This window comes from Platalea leucorodia (genome assembly GCF_965183815.1).
Source record: "Platalea leucorodia genome assembly, chromosome: 6".
In the NCBI taxonomy this organism is placed as follows: Eukaryota; Metazoa; Chordata; class Aves; order Pelecaniformes; family Threskiornithidae; genus Platalea; species Platalea leucorodia.
The window spans coordinates 1,140,402-1,163,626 of record NC_138828.1 but is presented as its reverse complement, the minus strand read 5'-3'; the positions used below and the strand labels follow the sequence as shown (position 1 = coordinate 1,163,626).

The 23,225-nt window shown below is 42.0% G+C and overlaps 1 protein-coding gene across 4 annotated transcripts in view; it reads left to right on the top strand.

The window, feature by feature from the left end:
* Nucleotides 1-23,225, top strand: part of MTHFD2L (methylenetetrahydrofolate dehydrogenase (NADP+ dependent) 2 like) — a 49,942-nt gene that overhangs the window by 9,847 nt on the left and 16,870 nt on the right. For all 4 annotated transcript variants that reach the window (XR_014228588.1, XM_082315878.1, XM_082315880.1 and 1 more), the window contains exons 3-7: nucleotides 200-322; nucleotides 5,446-5,598; nucleotides 6,299-6,406; nucleotides 12,101-12,193; nucleotides 18,278-18,403. Coding sequence is in view for 3 of the 4 variants with exons in the window: in XM_082315878.1 (XP_082172004.1) it covers nucleotides 200-322; nucleotides 5,446-5,598; nucleotides 6,299-6,406; nucleotides 12,101-12,193; nucleotides 18,278-18,403 (603 nt within the window). In the remaining variant the exon portion in view is untranslated. The remainder of the gene's footprint in view (nucleotides 1-199; nucleotides 323-5,445; nucleotides 5,599-6,298; nucleotides 6,407-12,100; nucleotides 12,194-18,277; nucleotides 18,404-23,225) is intronic.

Here is a 23,225-nt window from a genome sequence, read left to right as displayed (position 1 = left end):
TGTTCAGTTGTACGATAGAACCGGACGTGTAGAAATACAGCATTAAAGAGCAGACGTCGAAAACAGAATTTTCAGCAAGTTGTCCGTGGTTATTGAAGACAGTTGTTAAGCATTGGACAGACTTTTAGACCAAATTACTAAGCTGTCTGTAGATAAATTTCCACACTAACATGTGTCTTCTGTTTTTGGTTTTTATCAGGCATTTCTAGTGAGATCATACTGAGGCCTAAAGACATTTCTCAGGAAGAACTCTTAGATCTGACGGTGAAACTCAACAAGGATTCAGCGGTTAGTGGTGTATTAGTTCAGCTGCCTCTCCCAGGTAGGTGACATCTTCTGTCCATTCCTCGTATACTGTCAATGTAAGAGGAAAGAGTTGGTCAGTTCTGGGTCGCAGGTGAGTCTTAGTGACAGTATAAGCTCTTGAAAGAGGACATGCATAACGAAGGATTAGTTGAGGCGTTAAGTCTCTGGTTGTATACTAGCCTGCAGGTCATTATAAACAAAAAAGCAAATGAAATTGAGAGTCATTTTGTATTGTCAGCCTTGCCTTTTTTTAAAGTTGGGTCAGAATGCTAGTTCAAGGAATTTCCCTGTACACACACACTTATTTCATTCAGTTTATTACTTTTTTTGGTTTTCTTTTTTCTTGTTGTTTTTTTTTAACGTGTTGCACTGTTTTGCCTTGAACTCCAAGGCCTTTGCTGTATTTTCAGCCCCTATATCATGCCAAGTTATGCTATCTAGGAGATGATGCTACGTCCTTTCTCACAGTGATGCTAGATTTTCCCTTAAACATCTGTTATTGTTGTCTGTGCTGTCCCTAATGTTTCAAATGAGTTTTGTGCTAACATCCTGAAAGCCTCTACTATATTTTTTCTTTTTAATTTCCCTTCTCCTAATTTGTAATAAAATCTCGCTAAAATATCATTTGGCAGTAGCTGGCAAAATGGTATTTTGGCAGCGATAAAACTAGCACTTTTAATCTAAATCTACCTAAGTCAATTCAGTTAAAGCGCTGTACGCTTCCTAGCGGAGAGGTACTTAAATTACTAGCATCATTGTAATAAATTGATTGCCATGTTGCGTTTCCCCGTCTCTGTGTTTCCAAGTATTGTATTTTATCGTACCTTTATACTGTATGCTCTGAAGGGCAGGAGCTGTCTTTCTGGCATGAGTAGGCATGATTTCTAGCACTAGGTGGGATGCCGGGGATTATTCTTTGTGAGTATCTCCGGAGAAGTTGAAGCTTTGTTTCTAGATAAGCTCTTCGTTGCCACTCTTACTCCTAGTCTCGGTCTTCACTTTGAGATAGTTCTCGCTGCCTTTATTTCATATCTAAGAAACAGGAAAAATTGGGACAGGTGCTGAATGTTACAGAGGAAGAGATGCTTTGTTTGTATTGGTAGGAAACATCAGTGTCTGTGATGAGGAAGTTTCAGGCTTGGTATTAGGTGAAAGCTAACTGAAATAGACCACTTGTTGTTGCAAGAAGTTGGCCACAAGGTGGAAGTATAACACAATTAAGGAGATGTAATTTTAGACACCAAGTGAGCAACTCTGGGAGGTGATGGAATCTGGTAGGTTTACTTTGAACAAACATCTCTCCCCCTGAGAACAGATGACGGGAAACGGGTCATGTAACAAATTATTATTTCAGTAGTAAGAACTTATGCAAAAGATGGAGCGCTGGCAGCCTAGGGGTGGAAATCTTTGTCGGCAGCGTGTAGCAAAGGAAACCGTCATCCACTGGACTCCCAATCCACTGTTGTGTTCCCCAGAAATGTGCGGTGTCATGTGTCACTTGTCTTACTTGTGTGGGTACTCGGTGAAATTGTTAGGTACTGCTTGCAGAAATGCCTTTTTCTCTGAGGAAGATGCAGAGATATCGCTGTCTGCCGTCATTGGTACATGGCTCAACGACAGACTTAAGTCTTGAAACTTAGTGAATTTAAGCCCGTTCAACATTTGAAAAGAAAAAAACCTGAAGATAATTCTAACTGTGTCAATTCAAATGTCTGATGCTAGTACACTTAAATGTTTCAGCCCAGAAGTAATTGGTTGAAGATCCCTCTCAAGAACTACAGTAAGTCTGTCACAGTAACTACATGAAGACTAATTAACCTTCCTCTGACCTATAGAACAGGCTAGTTTGAGGCCTGGCTGTTTCCTGCCTTAGTAAAACCTTGGCGTGATTTAATCTATAGCAGAACTTTTTCAATATTGCATTGTCTTTATAGTAAAGTTAAATATGCAAGTTACCATGAACTGAAAACGTTCAGGAAATTCTTTCCGTAATAGATGTCAGATATAACTCTGATTATTGAATTACTTTTTTTCTCCCAAAGGAACTTCAGAAACAGAAGAGCAGAAAGTTTAGGTTAGCTCATTTTCCAAAAGTCTCTTGTTTTTGCATTCTTATGGAAGGAGACAAAGCCTAGAAGTTGAGAAAACTTTATCAGTGGAGGCTGCTTATTACAGAGTTGAGGTTGCTGTGTGGGGTTTTGGGTTTTTTGCAGTAAACCACACGCGGGTGTGGCTTTTGATCAACATTGGGATAAAAATAGTAGCAGAAAATAGCTTTGTTCTCTTTCGCTTTTGTGAGCTAGAGCAACTTAACTTTGAGGATTGTCATCTTTGCCCGAGGAAAACTTCCATTCTGTGCACCTTTTGAGTGCTGTACTACTGATGCGGTAATGGTTTTGTGGCGAGTTGCCTGTATCTTCTCAAAATTGCCTGGAAGATGGCTATGAACTGTTAGATATTCATTTGAGATAGAATATGGAAAACTCAAAATTTTCATAGTTGTAAGCAGCGAAGAAGTATGAGACAAATGAGTAGAAACGTGATGTCGCTCTGCTGTGAAAGACTCTGCAAGCCTAAGTGTGGCCTGCTCTGGTGGAACTGCCTGTTAAAAGCATAGCAGTGTCTCAGTATAGCTTTCCCAGTTATTTCCAGGGAGCTCATTGCTGCTGCTGAACAGCTTCCTCCTTGCTCCGTGTCTGTGTTTCTTGAGCCATATGGTATGTTTTCGGGTCTCTTCTTTGCTGTGTTTTTATATTCATCAGTCTTCCCTTTTGAAAACTAGTCTTTATTTTTCGTATGTCAATATTAGAGGCACATGTTGTTCACTGTGTAGATAAGACACAAAAATTTTTTAAGTACTGTGTAAATAAGACACTGGTTTACAGAACAAGTCTTACCAAGAGCGGCTGAGGGAGCTGGGGTTGTTGAGTCGGGAGAAGAGGAGGTTCAGGAGAGACCTGATCGCTCTTTGCAACTGCTTGAAAGGAGGCTGTAGCCAAGTGGGAGTCAGTCTCTTTTCCCAGGTAACAAGCGATAGGACGAGAGGAAATGTTTTTAAAGTGTCACTGATGAGGAAGGGAAGGTGTTTGCATCCTTTCTTCTCAGACCTATGTCAGCGTACTTGTTCCCAGCCGTGCAGCTATACTTCTTCCTAGTACTATGTGCCCTGTTCTGAAAATCTGCAAATCAGTTTTGATTGGGGGGAAAAAAATTCCATGTAAAGCATGTTTTTTTTTCCCTTTTACGTGAACATATCTATTATCTGTGTGTTCCTGGGAAGCTGAAGACAGGCAGCAATGAGGAGGTGTTTGTCAAGCAGGGTTCTGTCCTATCCCAGGTGCGAGGAGAAGCACGGCTGCCAAGTTTTGGTTAGATGAACAGCTAAATTGCCTAAGGTTAACAAGTTTTCTTTTGCAAAAACCGTTTGATAGGTTACTCCAAATTTTTCTTTGGTTTTTTTTTTTTTGTTCCCAAAGTTGACATAAAAACAAGATTATGGTTAGCTTCAATCTGGATTAGGCTGGTTTGATTTCTCTGAGGCTCTTTCATCACTGCACTTGACATCTTAATTTCCACAGATCTTTCTCATTAGGATTCAGAAAGAAAGTTCCTCCCATCAGAAAATGGAGAATTAAATTTTAAATTGTAACAGTTTGGTTTAACTCTAGGGTTTTTTTTAATTGGATATCTTTTAACAAGAGATTACCACGTTTTAAGTGTTCTAACATGCGTGATACCTTTTAATTAGCTAGCTCCTTTTAAGGCAAAATCACAAAATACCTCAGTAGAGCCAGTTAACTCCTAAACCCAAACATCCTGTTTATGTTTATAAAATATTTTTACTGGCTGTGTCTGAATTTTATAATCAACACTCATTTGCCTTTATTTGGCTTTTTTAAACATCCCATTGTGCTCCCCGAATTGGACATTGGGATATATTGCCTCACAATCACAGCATTCTGTTCGGGATCTAGCCTAGAATGGGTATTGTATCATTGTATAAAAGATCAAAAAAATAATCATTCTGAGATGGAAATAAAGCTAGAAGTGTAATCCTGGAAGGTGTTTAGGACGTTATTAAACAATGAAGCAATAGACTAAAATGTACCTGTTTATTGCAGGGGGAGTTCGACTAGATGACCTTTAAAGGTCCCTTCTAACCCAAATTATTCTATGATTCTAAAATTGTGACTGAGGTACCACTGGGTAAAAAGATCTATGAAACAAAGTTTGCTTTCTGGGACAGTATGGGGACGTTTTGTATAGCTGTTTCTTTGGAGCGTCTTTACCTATGCAAGCTTTATGCTTGGGTTTGTAACTTTGCGGAGGTAGGACTGGGTAACGGGTATTTTGATCATCAGTGCCAATGTTTAAGCAGTATTAGCTTTAAGCATTTGCAGACCTATCCCATATCAATAGTGCACATGAATGATGTTCACCATGAAGACACTGGAATAATAAATTTTGTGCGGGTATTGTTACTTCAGCCATACTTAGTGTTCTGAGCTCATGAATATCAATTTTATGTGTTAGCACAGTTTTCCAATGTAGTAGGGTATGTTTTGGTCCTGGTGATGAGCAAATTACTAAAAACAGTTGCATTGTTGTAAAATGGAAAATGAAAGCTAGACCTGCCAAGTTATTTCAGCTTAGGGTTTCGAAAGATTTGTTGAAACTTAGGTCGTGTATTCTTTGTGATCTTAGAGACAGGTAACAGGCACAATAACTTTTCTTCTATGTTGGTGGTTTGGTTTTTTTGGTGTTTTTTTTTTTTTTTTTGAGCCACTTGTTAGTTCATACTTCCAGAATGCAGAAGTGACTCTGAAGTGTTTTCCTTAAACATGTATTTTGGTAGTTACTAAGTCGTCTTTCTCAGCTGACTATTGGCCTCTCATATTTTGACTGAATCTGTTGTATTAGCAGTGTCACAAACTGAATCTTTTAATTTTCAGTAGATGACTTTAAAAGATGAAGTTGGAACTGCTGCCTTTCGAAGGGGAGTGTAGTTTATTCATAATGAGTAATAATAATTGCCCTAGCTAGACCAAACTCGTGTGTTTCTCTGTGTAATGATTCAGATAGTATTGATGACACCTGACGAGTGAAAGACCTGTGATTTGAAAGCGATGTGTTTCCTAGATCACATAGATGAACGAACAGTTTGTAACGCTATTGCGCCTGAAAAGGATGTGGATGGATTTCATATTATGAATATTGGACGTCTGTGTCTTGATCAGCCTTCTATAATACCTGCCACTGCTGCTGCCGTGTGGGAAATTATAAAACGGACAGGTAAGAAACTGAACTGTATTGAAACTCTTGTTATCTCGGAAGATGAATGAAGGATCAAGTCAGGTGTGAGTTAAAAGGTGTAGGTTATCTAAATGCATTGGGCTGATGGAGGAACAAATGTTTGGAGGATTCATCTGAATAATGAGGAGGTGCCAAATAGATGAGATCTTTTGCTAGTAGCATAACTATTAATTAAGTGTAGACAGTAGTCCGTGTAGAATACTCGGTGAAACACTTTGGTAATTTATTTTCTGCGTTTTAGAATGCTGCGATGAACTTTGTCTGATATTGCTGGCATCCTGATTATTTATCACATAGAAGATTTGAATGCCTAAGTTCTTGTTTCTTGCCTACGGATTCAATAGTTGTCATGTTATAAGTATAGTATACATTTTCTTCTTGGTAGACATAAGAGCTTCCATTTCGCTTTGTGGTCAGAGAAGAGAAATTAAGTCCCTCCAAAGGGGGATTCAGATCCCGTTAGAAAAACAAAACTGGCAACCTGTCCGGGTTAAAGCCGCAAGTTGTTTTGTGGACTCATCCCTCAGGTTCAGCCTTTCGTGGATTTTCAAGTCACGTTGATGTCAGCAGTCCCCAACAGCAAATAATTATATTTTGGGGATTGAGGAGAAGGGTTTAGGTATATCGAAGTAGTAGAATGCAATTTTTTGGTAATTTTTTTTTTTTCCCCCTGAATAAGGAATACAAACATTTGGAAAAAATGTTGTTGTAGCTGGAAGATCGAAGAATGTTGGAATGCCTATTTCAATGCTTTTACATACCGATGGAGAGCACGAGAGGCCTGGAGGTAAGTCCATGAATGTTGTTTTCATGTTTCCATTTGTGAAACGATTAAAATAAAGCTGACCAGAGGATTTGGATAAAAAGAGAAAGCTTTTGTCTCTTGTACGATATTTGCAACCAGAGCAAGAAAAGAAATTTGCGAATATATTTCCGGACATGTTCTCGGGAGAGAAGTTTCTTGACTCGACGTTTTCTGGTGTTACATCATCACTTTGTCTTCCTTTTGAAACAGCTACTGTTGAAACATGGTTAGCACTGAATGCCATAATAGCTGGTGGTGTGGCCTTAAGGCACTGCAGAGGTTTGTGTGATGTTCGTGCAAAGTAATAGAGCTATATGCCTTATCCTCATGCTTATGTGATATTAATTTCGAGTTTTTCATAACCACACGTATATACGCATACATGCATATACGTGTGTGTGTATATATATAAAAAAATATGACATCATTTCTGTGTTCTGCTACGTTAGTTCCGTGGTGATTATGAAAATATCCAAATGACCAATAAAGTAACTTCTCGGTGTGAGCTCTATGATATTACACGTTGGCCTGGGGGGATTTTTCTGCAGTGCAGGTTATATCCCTCTGGACATTGGGGGTTGTAATGGAAATAGTTTTAGGTAATTCTAATTACAGAAGCATGCGTGTGCTGGTATAATTGTGCTGTAGAAAGAAAACCAAATATGATTTAAATAGAATACTGTCCTTCTGCAGCTTCATTTTGATGTTAGGAACTGCTACGGTGGTGTGCGCATGCGAGGTAAACGTGGATGTTTAATCCCAGGCCTATTTAATAGGAGTGGAGTGAGATCTGTTATTAATATAATAAAACACTAAAAGCGTCTTAGTAATCATAGAGTTGTTTTTTTCCATTCGGCCTCTGTGGGAAAGTTGCTATTTGAAACTTCTCTCAGTGTTGGGATTGTAATTACCATCGGCGCGTAGTTCTGATCTCATCCTCGTTCCCATGAAAATCAGTAGCGTTTTTGCCCTTTGCTGCAAATATTGGTGTACGTATATGTTACTGGCAGTGCAGTTCGGTGCTTGAAATAAGCTTTATACAACACAGAGTTACGTTGCAAACCGCTTGCATGTTCCTCATTTGGAAAGGAGGAGACTCGGTGACCTGTTATTCTTTGAGCAACTTGTTACAAAACCCACAGTAGTTGCCTGGGTGCTTTTTAGCTGTAACGAAATGCTGTTTTGTAGCTTTCAGCTTTTGAGGTGGTTGGATCTGTGGCTCAGTTATGTTGGCTTGTATCCTGCGTTTGTAGTTCTTATTTGACTGCCTGATAGTATGACTTGTTTTGGGGGACTAGTCCATGCCTGTGGCCTGTGAATGGACTTTGTGTTTCACGGTCACTTGCCTACGTTCTGACTCCTGACATATTACACGTTACTTCACTGGCAGCCCTAGTTACTGGCATGGTCATTGATGCTATCTATGTCAAGTATTCTGTGTAGGGACAGAAAAACATTCCGATATTCCCTTACAGACAATGACACTGGAATCTAGATGTAGAAAGAGTTAACTCGTTGAAGTTACCTCTGCTTATTCTGAAGAAAATGGATTTACTTTTTAAGGTAGTTTTTCTTGTTATCCGACCTGCCGAGTGGTAGCATACAGTATAAAGCAGCTGGCGATGAGAAAACAAAGGAACATTTGTACTTCTTCCACAATAAATTAGCATTAAGTATGTATTTGTTGTGTCCGTGGAGATAAATGCTTTCGCGGTTGGGGTAGTCTAGTGTAGTTTTCATTCCTGACGCACAGATTGGGCTGTCCTTGAAGATGTGGTTGGTCTTCTGCAGTTAGCTTTCTTGTCTGCTACTGCTCTGAGCAACAAGAGGCCAGCCTGGACGGCGTGTAGCAGGGAAGGCAGGCTAGGCGGTGATTTCGGCTTTACCTCAATGGCTGTCAGAACTTTGGATCTATTCTGACAGAGAAGAAACTGAAAGCAGTTGAGATCAAGCTGAGATAGACCGTGAAAGAGAATGTATAAAGCTGAAGTATAATGAGATGAAGGAGATGGAGCTAAAGGAAAGATGGGAAAGGTGAATGTAATGAAAAGAGCTTGAACGGAATAATCCTTTCCACCCGTTTTCTTAGCGGCTTATAGCAGGGCAAAATTCGTGCAGAGATGTCTGTCAGGATACAACATGAGGGAGCTTTAGCAAGTGTGTTAAGTTTCTAGCTGAAGTGTGTTTTAGAGTTGAAAATGACACGTCGGAGTTGCTCATTTTATTTTTTACGGAACAAAGGCAGGCTTTCTTTTTCAGCACATATTTAGAACAATTTTAACCTGCTTAATATAAATGAAGTGGAAGGTTTCTTTCTTTTTTTTTTTTTAATTCAGGAGGTTGGGGACCAGTGAAGACCTGCAGTTAAGTGCTGAAAAAGAAGTTTCTCTGTTTATCAGTTAAGACAGCGTTGTATCAGCAATTGGACTGACTTGGTTAAATAATTTTTTATTGAGAAGTGATGCAAGGGGGGTGTGTGTGTGTGATAGTGTCGTCTTCTGTTTTTTGTAGGTTTCAGTTGTTGTTTGTTACAGATAAAATGAACAAAACTGAAAAGCTGGGGTCTGTCTTCATCTGTCATGTTTTGTATGTAGAAACGGGAATGTCCTGCAGGTGGCAATATCTGATCAGATGGGCAAACTGTCTGAACCCTTACAAAACTAATTGTGCTTTCTGTAAGCAGGTCAACAGACTATCTCTATTTTATAAGCTAGTGAATTGACTCATGTGGAATCTTAATTGCTTAATATATGCCTGTTGTTTAGCAGAAGCAGCAGGGTAAAAGTAGTCCTTTATTTTCTGTTTTGGCCCGATCACGAATAAATGGAAAACCTGCCATTTCTGAGGTGTCGGTAAGCTTCTGGACTGTTATTCTGTAGGTAGGAAGGTAGGGGTGTTTCCCCCCCCCCGTGTTTTTTCTCCTTTCCTTTTTGGTAGTGAGAGCAATTACTTGGTTTCAGGAGCTGACTACAAACACATTCCTCACGAATATTTTAACGGGAAAATAGCGCTGATTTTACTTTTGAGAAGGTGTGAATATTTGTAACTTTGGATTTTATCCATCGGTTTTCCTCAGCGCCTCTGCTGAGTACAGGATGAGAGGTCAAAATAATCTTATTATGTATGTATTTTTTGGAAGTAATGATGGTGATTTTGGACAAGCCATCCTTCTTTTGCTTAAAACAGATATCAAGAGACTCCTCTATTTTATTCAAGCCTTTTTGTCTAGAATCCAGTAGGAAGTCTATTTGCCTTTCTAGTGTGAAGGATGACCCTTCAGAGAATCCGTACGTTCTAGTGTGACTGATAGAGCGTTAGCCAAGAAAAGGGCGATGTGTCACATCAAAGCATAGGCACGGTTCTTCTGCAGGGGGCTCAGTGATTTGTTATTAATATGTTTGGAGAATGAGACCTCCAAAGAAGGAAAACTCCAACCATCTGTACAGCGTGTCTGCTGCTCGCTCAAAAGAGTATGTGCGTGGCCTACGTACGAAGGAATCGGCGGCCGCAGACATGCTGCTTTAGACTAGCAACATGAGGAGTATCAGTGAGTAATAGTTCGGTCCTGTTCCAATTGTTTTGTCTGTATGAGTTGTTATTTCATGATCCCAAAGGTATTCAAGGAAGAAAGCCGAAGGAATCTCGACACGCAGGCTTTATGTACCAGCTGAGATCTTGCTATCGCACGAAGGGTTCCTGCGGAGGTGTTTCTAAGATGATTAGCTGTCTGAGCCCTCGATGCACTTAAATTCATGGGAAGTTATAGAAAGTTGGTGAGAGACTTCCAACTGCTGGCAATTCCCCTTATTTAATGGAATTGCTTATGCCTATGTGTACTTTTCTGTTCTCATTATCTGAAAATGTCTCAATCTGCTTCTCTTTGAGGAGACGATAGGCAATACGGAGGCTGAAGGAGAAGAGGGATCAAAGATGAGGGGAAAGAGCAGAGAAGTCGGCGCACAGACAGGTTGAAGATGGAAGAGAGTTAATGAGATGACAGGCACAGATTAGATCAGTCAGACACATTCCAGAGGAAGCAGATGTGGTGGTAATGTCTGAGATGGCAAAAGCTTCTAGTTTAATGGTTAATGATGTGGCTTAGGAGTCCGCGATGAGCGGAAGGTGGAGACGGGGGGATGCGACACCTGAACGCTGTGCTGTACAGATAGTTGACAGGGAGAGCGCTGGGAGGAGTCTCCTTTGATAGCTGCTATCTTTGCTGTTTTCTTGGGCGGTCCTTGAGGGATCGCCACGCTTGCTGTCGGATGCAGTGTGAGACTTCAGTCCCTATCCCCGTGACCACGTGTTTCACGTGTAGTAGTCTTTCCTTAGCATCTCCATTGAACGGCATAAAGTTTTTCATGTGTTACTAGGCGGGTAGCTGTCCGTAGCTTCTTGCCAAGAAATACGGATACATGCAGGAGCAGGCCCCAGATCTTTGGAGTTTGCCCAAAAGGAGGTGTGCTTCTATTTGTGATAACTTCAAACACTTCCTACTCTGGTGTGAGGTAAGGGTTCAGCTGTTAGTGTTTTATCAGGAGATAGAAGAGATGGAAGGACACCTGGAAAAATCTGAGCACCTTTTTGTCCAGTCTTGTCCTTTCCTGTCGTTGCACTTGAGCTACAAGAAATGGTGACTGGGAATGCTTTGAGGGTGTGGAAAAATACATGCATTGGATGTATTGATTTCTTAAGTGGTTATGGTGATAAACCTTCTCAGTTCCATCCAGCTGGAATTTTGTAAATGCTGGTGCTGCTGTTGATTGTGTTCCGCATGTATGTTGAAGAATGCCTCTCCTTGATGAAGTGGGGTAGTGTTCCAGTCAGAGGGATTTTGCTGGTTGACCCTTGCACGTGGTTATTGGTCGGCAGGGTTTCTGAGAAAGGCCCTTGGCCCAGGAGTGTCCTTGTTGTCATAGCTGCTAGGCTCTGTCCCTATGCAGTCGGGCCCTACAAAGAGGAGCGCCTCACTTGTCGTCTCCTGTTGTTGGCCGGATTATTAGCCGTGTTACTTCTTGAGAGAGGGAATATCGGTAAGAAATAGTGCCACTTTACTGAACTTGAATTACCGATTATTCCTTGAGCACTCAAAATCTGCCGAAAACACGGGCCAGAGATGAAACTGTGACTCGAGGGAAAAGCGGTTATGAAGTTCAGTCACAGGTGCAGGCAAGACTTTGGTCTTCCTTCCTCTCTAGACAACGGAACGGCAAGGGCAGCACCTAGGGAGCTTGAGGACATGGATGACAAATGTGGCTGAGGACAGAGATCTGAGCTGGTGACCTCATAGTTGAAGCTTTAGTTTGTGACAGACAGCCGAGTTTTACGGCACGCTGTAGAAACTGCGCTTAGTAAGGTAGGCACCGGATTCCGTGCTGGGTTTGCTCTGTGTAATTCCACTAAACGTAATGAGGCTGATGAAGCAATAAGCTAGTCCACAGTGTATAAATGAATTCATCCTGTGAGAATTTTTAAGAATCAATGTTTTTTAATATGCGTGAACAGCAAGTATTGTGAGCGTTCTGGCGATGCTGAAATAAATCATGCAACCCAAGGCAAATCTGATGAACACGGGTACTGTTGTTCATGTACCAAAGTTAGTCATTTGCACGTGAAAGTGAAAGCTTTACAGGCATTACATACGTGACAATTAATTGATGATCTTTTACATTTCAGGTGATGCTACAGTGACCATTGCTCACAGACACACACCAAAAGAGCAGCTCAAGATCCATACACAGCTCGCTGACATTGTAATAGTAGCTGCAGGTAACACTAGTTGTTGTTAATACTTGAATCGCAATGTTTAAAACGTAAAAAGTAGACTTTGGTGTCTGTGTTGGTGGCACTACGAGTTATTTCACATTTTAGCGAATAATTGGGGCTTGTGCTTGCTGAAGGGTGTTGCAGTAGGGAGGATGTCTTGTTTTAAGGAGGGCAAGTGATTTGGCTCTTTGTTCTTGCCCTTCACGTTTGCAGACTCATAAACTGTTTCTCGTCACATGTGACACCTTTCCCTTAGGGAGACTTTAGAGTGAACTCAAGATTGGGAACCAGTCAGTGCATAGTTTATACAGGTATAATTATGTAAATTAAAACATTCTCTGTGCAGTGCAAAAATCATGAGTCATTTAAATTTTGACAGGAGGGTTTTTTTAAATCAGTTGGAGGCTGCATTCATGAAACAGTGGTATCATTCCATTGCTGTTAGAATTAAGGGCAACCTTGCCAAATTAGCTGCTAGTTTTGGTAAAGTTTGTTATTAATGGCTGAATTTTTATTTTTTTTTTTCTTTTGCAATTGCCATGTAAAGAGGAAGAGAATGGTAATTGCCTAGAGGAAGGGGTCTGAAAGATCAGTGTGTGTGTTCTTAAAGCAATGTAGAGTGAAATACTTGCAGCTTAACGAATCTGGAAGAAAGAAACAAGCAGAACTGTGCTTCTGAGCAAGCTCTGGTTTTTGTTTAAGGGGATTAAAAATAGAAAAATAAATGAATAAAAAAAACCCCAAACCCAGACAATCCAACTTAGTAAGAACCGTGGTAAAAGTCTGTGCCCTCCTCGCAGCTCAGGATATCCTCCTTCTCTCGTACCTTTTGAGAGGACTACAAGAGGGTTGTGTCTTCCCTCTTTTCTCCTCCCTTCCTCCCTCTTCATCATCCTCAAGACCAAAGTTTTACTTGTTTATTTTCTAGGTGGAGACAGATAGGTACCTGTCTAAAGCTCATCACTTCCTACTGAAGTGAGAGGTCCTTTGCTTCAGGGCGTAACTGCATTCTCTTTTTCATGCCAGGTCCGGAACAAGAAACAGCTCAGTAGTCCCGCATGTGATTACTCAGCTGTGGGCCTGACCGGAATTCATGCACTGAGAATGAAGGATAATATTGCGTGTGCTAGCTGGAAATAACCTAGTAACTTTGCATCCAAATTCACTGCTGCCAATTTAATGGTCACTTCTGACTCTAAATGCTGAACATAATTTGTCATCGGTTATGCTTGTAGTTAAACGGTTCAGTAGCAATTCAGCCGTGTTGGTTCTTCGCGTTGTTTTCCTCGTGTCATTTTTAACAGGAGTACGATAGAACATTCATTATGCAACATGAGATAAAAGTGGAGTGATGAAAAAAAACCTAGGGCTAGATTGTGCAAACAGCATGCAGCCCTGCCCCAGCGGATGCTCTGGGGAAGACTACGCTTTAGAAAGGTGGAATCTCGCCGAGGTTGCTCTTGGTACTTGGGAACCGCGCACATCGTACCTTTCGTGCGCTCTCTGGAAATGCGTGACCTGTTCGGTGACCGTTTCAAAAAAGGTATTTTCTACCCTGCCAGGTAGAAACAGCTGCTATTACAGGCCACTGTGCAAGGTGTGCAAATGGATAAACAGCTTTTTGTGTGTGCAAATAAGCGCAAGATTGCTGTTCTCATTCTCCTCTTCCCATGTAGTGCTTTTGGGAGAGCCATGTGCGTTCTGGCTCCCGGTTTGCTGACTTGCTGCAGTGAGTCTGTTCGTTCTGACACGGTGCTCTATCTCCGAGGAGTTTTCTGTTTGCTTGCATTCGCAGCTTTCGTAATGCTTCGTGTCACATGCTTCTGTTTTTACTCCGGAGTTTGAAAACACCCGTCCTCATATGGTGTCTCTCATTCACTCCCAGCCTTGGGACCCCAGTTTTCCTGCTTAGTAACTATCCATGCAGTTTACTACTTCCCTCTGGTTGCCTCCCAACTCCTTGTGTCATAAGTTCTAACAATGCTGCCCTTGTCCAGCCTACCCCTCCCTAAAATCTGTGTCTGTGCTTCCAGGTGGAGCTTCCTAAACTCTTCCAATACGACTCGACTTCTGCATTTCTAGCCAAAGCATAATATTTCCTCCTAAGCACATGCAGCATTTCGTATCCCACCGTAGCTTTTCTGATCTTTGTCCGCTATCCCTGCCTATACAGACATCCCACGGAGTCTGTTCTTTTTGCTATTGGCCCAGACCCGTAGTAGAAGAATAAGTGCAGCTTTACTTGTGGTGCTTAGATAGCCACCGCGGTATTTCCAGGGCAGTGATGGAGGCATGAGACAGTCTTTGACTAGTCAGCCTGCTGCTTCTCCTGTCTTGGCTTACTAGTCTGCCTTGAGAGAGAAGGCTTGTCTGCCTGCGAGGTTTGCAGAGGGGGGCAATGAGGAGAAGGAATGGGGATGCCAAATGCCAGATGAAATTCTTCTGGGACTACTTGTGCTGTCCCTTGGGACACGATCTGTGGTCCTCTTGTGTAGAAATCGCTGATTTGTCAGACCCTTCTATTCAGGTAGTGGCTGGTTAGCTTCCCAGGAGTTGGCTGTTTTGTAGTCTTTGTACCTAAGCTGGAATTAGGTAGGGCTTTGTTTCTCTTTTGTTGAAACCGTGATTTACGGATGAGATATTGTCCCCCGTTCTTCGGTCAGGGTATTTTAGGAATAGCTGCTCTAACACTTACCTCTTCCTACTTGGTATGTAAAGTAGGCTTAAGCAAATAGATCTGCTCATTTGGTTTGAGGGTTAGTTTATTTGTTGCTACTAAGTATTTGGCCTATTATCAAGCCATTTTACAAAGGGTGTAACTGTGCAGCTTCCGTTAATATGCTTCCATCCCTATCGCAGAGAGATCACTTACCCCCATAAGGCTGAGGCATTACCCAGTTAGCAGGCAGCTTGCAACGGAGGATTGCGTAAGAGCGCGATGAAGTAGACGCAGCCCGATGTTATCGAATGGCATAGGAAAGAATTTGAGGTCTTGGCTTGCTCAACATCAGAAGCAGAGTTTCAAGCTTGTGTCCTATGGGGGAGTGAGAAAGGGAGAGCCAAGAAGGTTCTTGTATTGCCTGTATCTAAATGAGTAATTGGCTGTGATCCAGCACTTTGTAAATGAAGCCAAAGCCCTTGGATACCAGCACTTGCCTCAATAAAATCCCGGTCAATACATACGGATTTGCTTTCTTTTCCTTTTTTTTTCTCATCTCTGCCTGAGAGAAAGCTGCTTTCATGGTGAGAGGGGAGGTTAGACTCCCCCTTTGGTGATACTCTTACTAGAATAAACGTTCCTCACAGAACATGGAACGGATGGAATTGCTCATAAGCAAGGTGGATTGTAATTTTTACGTTGGAATTTCCCATCGCTCCGAGTCGGAGGTTGCATGGTAGGAAAGAAATGTAGGAGGTCATTTGAAGTGAATACAGAGAAAACATTGCCACTGTTGCAATTAAGGTATGATAGGCTAATGCAGGTGACTTGTCAGGACTTGATATTCTTGGCTCTCGGTCAGCATGCAGCGACTTTGGTCTCAGATAATGCTTTGCCTTAACATTCCAGGAGAAGCTTCATTTGTTGTGACTGTCCGGGCATAAACTTTCAGATGTCTGGTTGCACACGATGCTGGCGTTGGTAAAGCAGTGCAAGTACCTTTGTTCTAAGATAGCCTTTCCTGTGATTAAAATTGCCCTCTGCAAAGAGGGATCCTTCTGAACTCCTGTTCTTGAAAGGGAGTTTTTTTTTTCTGTGTGAGGCGAGATGTTGGCATGCCATAGAAGTCTTAGCTCTAGCTTCAGCACGTGGGGGAAGCTAGATGACATTGATCTCCTCAAAGTAAACGCGTGGTGCTACCCGCAGTTTGAAATCCCATGCGGTGGTGATTTGTACAAGGTGGAAGACGTTGACTGTCCAGGACTACTGCTGTAGAAAATGATGTTTTGCCTCCCCTTTCGGTAGGACCCAGGTCAGATGTTGTGTGCAATTCAGTTGTCACATGGGTACTTAAGTTGTTTGAACACCTACATAACTGTCTTGGTGTCTCTTGCTGTGTATATAGATAGCTCAGCTGTGCTGACGGGAAACATACAGCCCTTGGCTCAGCTCTTTATCTGGACTTCGAAGTGACTTTTTAGGTGTCGTGGGTCCTGACTGTTGAACGTGGTTGTGATGGATATTGAGATGCTTTACGTTTAAATGCGCTGAAGGAATATGGTGCGTATCGAAGGGCTGAGGCGGCTTGTTGCAGCACTCTGTTTTAGCTGGAGTTTGTTAATGGCAAAAAAATTGTACCCCAGGACGCTACGCTGATGTAGCCCGCTGAGAGATGACGATGGTGTGTAGTGCTGAGGCCAGGCCCTGGAAATAGTAGAAAAGCAGAGTGAGAACAGTCTTTAGAAAGTCCATCTAGTCCATACGAGTGCACCAAAAGTGATATGTTGTACATACTAGTTCAGTCTGCTTTTTCAGATCTCCAGCGATAGAGACATTCTCGTTCTCTCCTCAGATTAATTGCTCGAGTGTTCCTCTGTTCTTGCGGTAAGAAAGTTCTGGGCAGTGCAGCAAAGGAAACAAACCTAGGTCTGTTGTTTTGTGTCACGTAGGTCATGGATATGGGCAGAAAAGCGTATTTCCTCTTGTGCCAAAAGTTTTTAATATCTTTGAAGGCTGTCATGAGATCGAAAAGGTTAATTCTTTGCAGCGTTTCTTCATAATCCTCATTGTTCTTGGTGTTTTATAGAGATGTGAACAGACAGATCAGAGAAGTTAAGCACCCACAGGGAGAACATGGTATCCCAGCTCATGTCATCTGTTGAAGAGATTAGGGTTTCTGTGCATGTCTTGAAGTAGCATGATGGCGTCTGTCTGTGTTGAGTTGATCTAATCCCAAATTCTTTCTTTGGAAAATCACTCCTTAACCAGTTGTTTGCTGTCTTACCTTTGTGAGGGGTATTTATTTGTGTGTAAATGTGGTTGTCTTTCCTTCCTCCCTGTGGAATGTCAAATGGGTTTCGATGCTTGGGTCCTTTTTTTCAGTGGCACTTGAAATCTAAGCTCATCTGTTTGAAGTTCTTTCCAGCTTTGTGTCATCTGCCCCTTGTGCCACTACTAAATAATAAGTGTTCTCTACCACGGTGCTAGTGACATTATAAATAGACACCTGGCCCTTCTAGTGCTCCCTCTGCACACGCTGTCATTTTCGCTAAGTACCATCGGAGCCCCTTCCTTGGGTACAATTAACTAACTTGGTTTTCCATCCAGTACATTTTGCTTGCTCGCTTGTGAAAAGATCAGGTGGAGAAAGTTTTACTTGAAAGGCAGTTTCTTCTCTCCTACAGATTGAACTGATGCTCTTTAATATTGGTAAATCTGAGCTGGCTGTTTTATTTTTTTCTTGTTGTTTATCTGTTGCTTATAAATGACAGGAATTAAAAATAATTTGTGAGGATAGATCAGATTTTCTCACTAAGTGAGCATTTGTTTTTGTGGCAGTGGTATTTCATGTAGTTCATGATGGAAGTAACTGCTTGAGATGTCACACAGCGAACAAGTAAAGTATACGAGAAGTCGGACAAGTCAAGAGTAACACAAATCCAATCCAAATATGAAAAAAGCAAAGAGTAAAGAAAATGCTGTGGAGATAAGATACGTGGCTTGCTTCAGCAGTTGACAAGGCTTCTGGATCAGCAGACCTCCGTCAATACTAACGGTTTCTTGTGGCTCACAGAGCATCTTCATAGTTCGGCGTTTCTTTGGAAAGGCTATGAAAGGGACTTAGTGCCACAAACCAGCGACTACTTCCTTCGAGGAGATCACGTTGACTATGTTTGTGACGGCAGGTTTAGCTGAAAACATTTAGTCAAAATGAATGAATACGACCTTTTCTTCTCGTAATAATAAACTGTGAGAAACTGAGGAATAAGGGCGTTCTGTGTGTGATGTATCAAGAAAAATTCAAGTGAAACGATAATCTTCTTTTTTTGTACCTACAGACGCGTGCTTGCATGCCCCTTGATATAATTTGAAACTGACGTCCTAAGCCTACCTGGCCGTGTTAATCAAATATACCTTGATGATTCCAGGTATCCCAAAGTTGATTACAACTGATATGGTCAAAGAAGGTGCAGCTGTGATTGATGTAGGCATCAACCATATCCACGATCCTGTTACGGGAAAGGTCAAATTAGTTGGCGATGTGGACTTTGAAGGTCAGTGAAACACTCTTTATACGAAACCTGGTGGGTAAATATATTGAAGTTTGTGGGATTCGTTTGTGATAAATAGTTGGAATAGCCAGTGTCTCAAATGAGATGACACTTGCAGGGATTTTTTTTTTTAAATTTATTTGCTTAAATAGTAAAACAAAGCATACATTCGTCTATCTGCTCTTAAGAACCGGTATGTTATTTAAGAGAGGAAGTGTTATTTTTAATTACACATACCAGCAACCTTGAAGAGATGCAGATGAGCTCTTGGGGCAGTGTGGTGGCAGAAGATGCTTGTCTCTGGGTTTCTTTAATCCCATGTGAGTCTGTGAAGCGTTTCAAGAGTAAGCAATAAAAACAGTTTCTGCTCTTTCACAAGTATAGGGTCTCTTGCTGTTCATAGCAAATACTATTATACCACAGCTTCTCGAGCTTCATTTTACGCTGTCGCTCTACGCTTGTGTGTGAAAATATTAATTTCTGCTTTAGAAAGATCTTTTGTGCGAAGGTTTAATGTGGGTTCGTCTTAAGCTGTTGAAAATCAGGGTCCAGGCAAGCTCAACAGATAAAAATTGGGGTTACATATTGATCTTTTCATGTTTAATGTGTTGCAGAGCAAGTTCACAGTGTAACTTGATTAAATATCTCTGCTCTGGAGGAGCTCCAGACTGGAATAGCAGGATTGTTGCAGCTGAAAATTAAAGCTTATTGGCAGAGTTGAGTGTGGGAAGCTTAGACAGCATTTACCCACATTATTAATGGTTCTCAACAGTTCCTTATTTTGATAAGTATGAAAATCACCCACAGGTTTTTTTTTTTTTCAGTTATTAACATCTTGGCTGGCATAATGTCTTAAAGCTTAATTATATTCAAAATGTTTCTCGCCAGCTGTATGTATTTGTAATTACATCACTCCCTTAGTTCCTGCTTCTTTCACTCATCGTACATGATACCTGTCTGCTAAAGTCAATGAAATTGCCCGCACGAGTGTAGATAAGCGATTGTCTCGGTGTGCATTTGGAAATGTATAACTGTATGCGTACAATAGAGCTCCAGTAGAAAAATACTTCCAGAGTACGACTTAAATATTTTTGGTTTTGCTATACTGCTTGTACTATCCCAAGTTAAAGGTTATATTTTCCGTTTTCAGAACGGAACTGAAGTACAGAGAGTTTTTAGGATTTTTTGTTTGCTTGAGCAGGTACGGGAGGAGAAAAAAGCTATGACTTAGAGAAATGTGAAAATGTATCCTTTTCGTTTGTTTTCCATTAAACGCGAGACCTTCTGAATGTAATGTATAGGTGTAGATTCAATGGCGAGGCCGTGATTCAGAGTTTCAGCAATGCACTGTATATGTCTCGTCATGTCTGCTGTGGGTTGTTCTCAGGATTTTACCTGGGGGGAGGGAAGATCCAAAAACGAGGGAGGAACTTGAACTTGGATTATGCCGCTACAGTTGCAAGTAGTATTTCACTGTGCATTGCCAAAGGGAAATTGTTGTTGGTTCATTGGTATCGGTGAAAGTTTCACTAAATCTCGAACAACAAAAAAACCCATCCCAGTGTATACAGTTCTAAACACTAAAAAGTAAATCACCCTTGCCAAGTATTTGATTTGTCAGTTAGGAAACGGAACATGCTAGTGTGTTCATGTGGCAAGTCATTTTATCCTTTTCCTCCATTTGATCACTTGACTGAATTAATATTTAAGCCTAAGTGAAAATTTTTTTTTTTTTTTAGGTTAAGGCCAGGTACATAAATGGCTGGCATGACATAAAGCACCTGTTTAATGTCATGTAGCCCACTAATGTCTGTTGTCTCATCATCCACTTCAAGTAAAAAAATGTGGCCGTGGGGAGAGCAGAGATTTAACTGGACCATCGGAGGTTAAATTTGATTTATAAGAAATAGATGGAAAGGACTGGCTTCACCAGGTCATCTGACTGAACATCTCCCGTCGTGGAAATGAAGTTAATTAGATGGGTGAAAACTGTTTTGATTCAGTTGTCGTATCCTAGCAATATTAGGATGCCATCCTCTAATCCCTAGGGGGTAGGCTAGACACTCAAGTTGATTTTTACATCTTCGACAATGACAGGATGCCATTTGAATTTTTTTTTTCCATGTTGTTCATTATGAAATTCTACGTAAGAAATGCCTGGAGGAAAAAATTCCTGCCACAGGGCAAGAGAATTTGATAGCTGCTCAAAAAATGACTTTGGAAGTTTGGACATCTGTCCTAAAGTCTGCATTTGTTCGAGTCGTGTCCGCTGCTGCTGTAGGCAGCAGAGTTGCATGCAGGCACCCGCAGCCAGAGACTGTGGCCTTGACGGCGCTTCCCGCAGCAGGCTGACGACCGGCCGCTGGCATGCGCTGGCGTACGTGTGTACGCACTCTCAAGCCAACGAAAGGACTTTGCCTGTCCTTTTAAACTCCAGTAGATGAGGAGGAGCGACAAGATGGTTTAGTTTACTTAATAATTTGAACAATATTAGACTTGTGTGTAGGGCTCTTAAAGCTGCTATAATGGTTGGCTTGGTAATGATGCCATCGGGGTACCTCTGTGCTTGTCAAGCTTAACCGTTTATTTTGGGCAAATATCCCAGGCTGTTTCCTGGAATGTCTCTAAACAGAATTTGTGATTTTTCCCCATCGCCATATACCCTCTTCATTTTGACTCTCCAAAATGTGTCCACATCAAAAAAGGGATTTTATTTTTTTTTTTGTGCAGAATAGTTTACTGTGCAGTTCCAAGGTGTCTAAAAGAGCAAAGCAGGAAAATACTGTGCACGGGGAGGTCGACTGCGAAGCACTGAGGTACCTAGCCTGATGTTACTAGGTTATTTTAAACTGCGTGTGCGTCTCTGTGTATATAACCGGCACAGGACTCTGAGCGTACCCCTGTTTATGTTAAAAATTTGCTGAAATGCAAGGTCCAGGGAGGGGGTGTTGTGTAGCTTCTGGGAGCCACCGGAGGGAGGGTGAAGGCACAGGGAGGAGGAGAAGCGGCGGCATCCTTAGCTGATCGCCAGTGCCGTTTTAGTTATTTCTGGGCAGCAAGTTTTAGTCCCGGGAGGGGAGACATGTTTCTGTGAGCAGGGTAGCGCATGTGTGGGTGTACTTGGCCATGTTTTATAGGGCTTTTGTTGCCGCAGCACTAATGGGAAGCCGGTAGGAGGGCTACAAGGCCCAGGAACACGAAATGAAGCTACAACTTACACAGAGCATTTAACTGGAATGGCTTTTTTGGGTGGAGCACCGTTTCCAGGAGTGACTGGTAGAGCAGGGTAGTAATCTTTGGAACTGGAACTGGAAATGCCAATGAAACCAAAGCGCACAGAACTCGAGTGGGATTTGCTTTATATGCTGCCTATGTTTGTTAATGATTCTTCCCATATGTTTGACAAGCAGATGGTCGTGGCGTTTTTTGAGTCTTGATCGGATGCTTATATAGAGAAGAAATGCGTTATTTAAGACCTTTGTAAGTGATGGAGTTGTGATATCAGTGGAGGAGTTTATAAAGGAGAACTGTTCTCCCAACTCGTCTGTTTTGCACGGACTAGGCGATGTCGAAGAGATTCTGGAAAACCGGTGCCACCAGGAGCAGGGAGGCGTTCCCAGTCCTGAATAGCAGAAAAGGGTGCCTCAAGAAATGATGGGTAGGGTGAAGGGTGATGGGCCTATATCGTGAATTTCCTTTGAATGAGGGGTAGTTGTACATACGGAATGTAGGCAAATCAGGGAAATGGTGTGTCGAATGCGATTAAGGTGGAGAACGAACCCAAGTGACGTACCGCTTGTGGATAGACAAAGCGTACCAAGAAGAAAGAATCGGTTGAAAGAAAAGCAGGGAACTGTATCCTGTCCTCATCAGCTACAGGACTAAGGACTGCAAAGCAATCGGGCAAGTGGACAAGTTTCTTGAAACGTGTTCATGCAGTTTAAGAGATTGACCACAGTAATCTTCTAATCCAGTTTCTTAATGGAAATGGTGGTCCTGCAGTCATGCCTTAGGTACGGTTTGTGGGAAGCCCAGGCTTTGCGACCGCGGTCGCTTCCGACGGTTGTTTGCTGCCGCTTTGCGTTGGTTGAGTTACCTTCCAGGCTGTAGGCTTCTCTTCAGATTATTGAATCCTTTCCAAATTACCTTTCTCTGCAGCTTTTCCAAACAGGGGTCGTGAACATAGAACGTGGCTGTTGGAGCTGCTCTTGCTAGTTAATTTCTCAGTTGATTTTGAAGACCTGGCGTTCATTTTGCAATTAATCAAAGCGCAGTCTGTGTCATCTCGTCACTGTATTGCGGCTCTGCAAAAATCGGAGGGAGCATTGCCTGTAGTTATGCTCCGTTAGCGCAAGAAATAAGTAAGAATGCTAGCGTTAGGCTATGAGTGCCAGGAGGGCAGGCTGGCTGATTGCTAACCGGTGGCAGTAAGCTGCCGGATGGCCGAGTCTAGGTGGTCCTCTGCAGAAGAACAGGTCGTGCAGGGGTTGAACTCAGTCATCTTTGAGATCTTGTGTTTCTGCTGCCACTGCTTATTATCCCAAGGCTACAGTGATACCCCATCCACCTGTTGGTGCTAATGAGCTGAAGGAGAAGGAGCTGTTGTGCATAATTTCACGCTGGATTTTTCTGCCCGAGGTGCCTCTGTTGCTTGGCTTTCGGAGGTACTGGAGGAGGAAAGGTGCGTGCGCTGCTAGAAGAACAGCACTGGGCCCTAATTCCTTGCTGTTCTTCCATATTGCTGTTAAAATAGCTGCAGTAAGAGAAACAGGGATAACAGTTTAGTAAGCAAGAAGAAGGAACTATGAGAAAGGGGGTAGTTGCT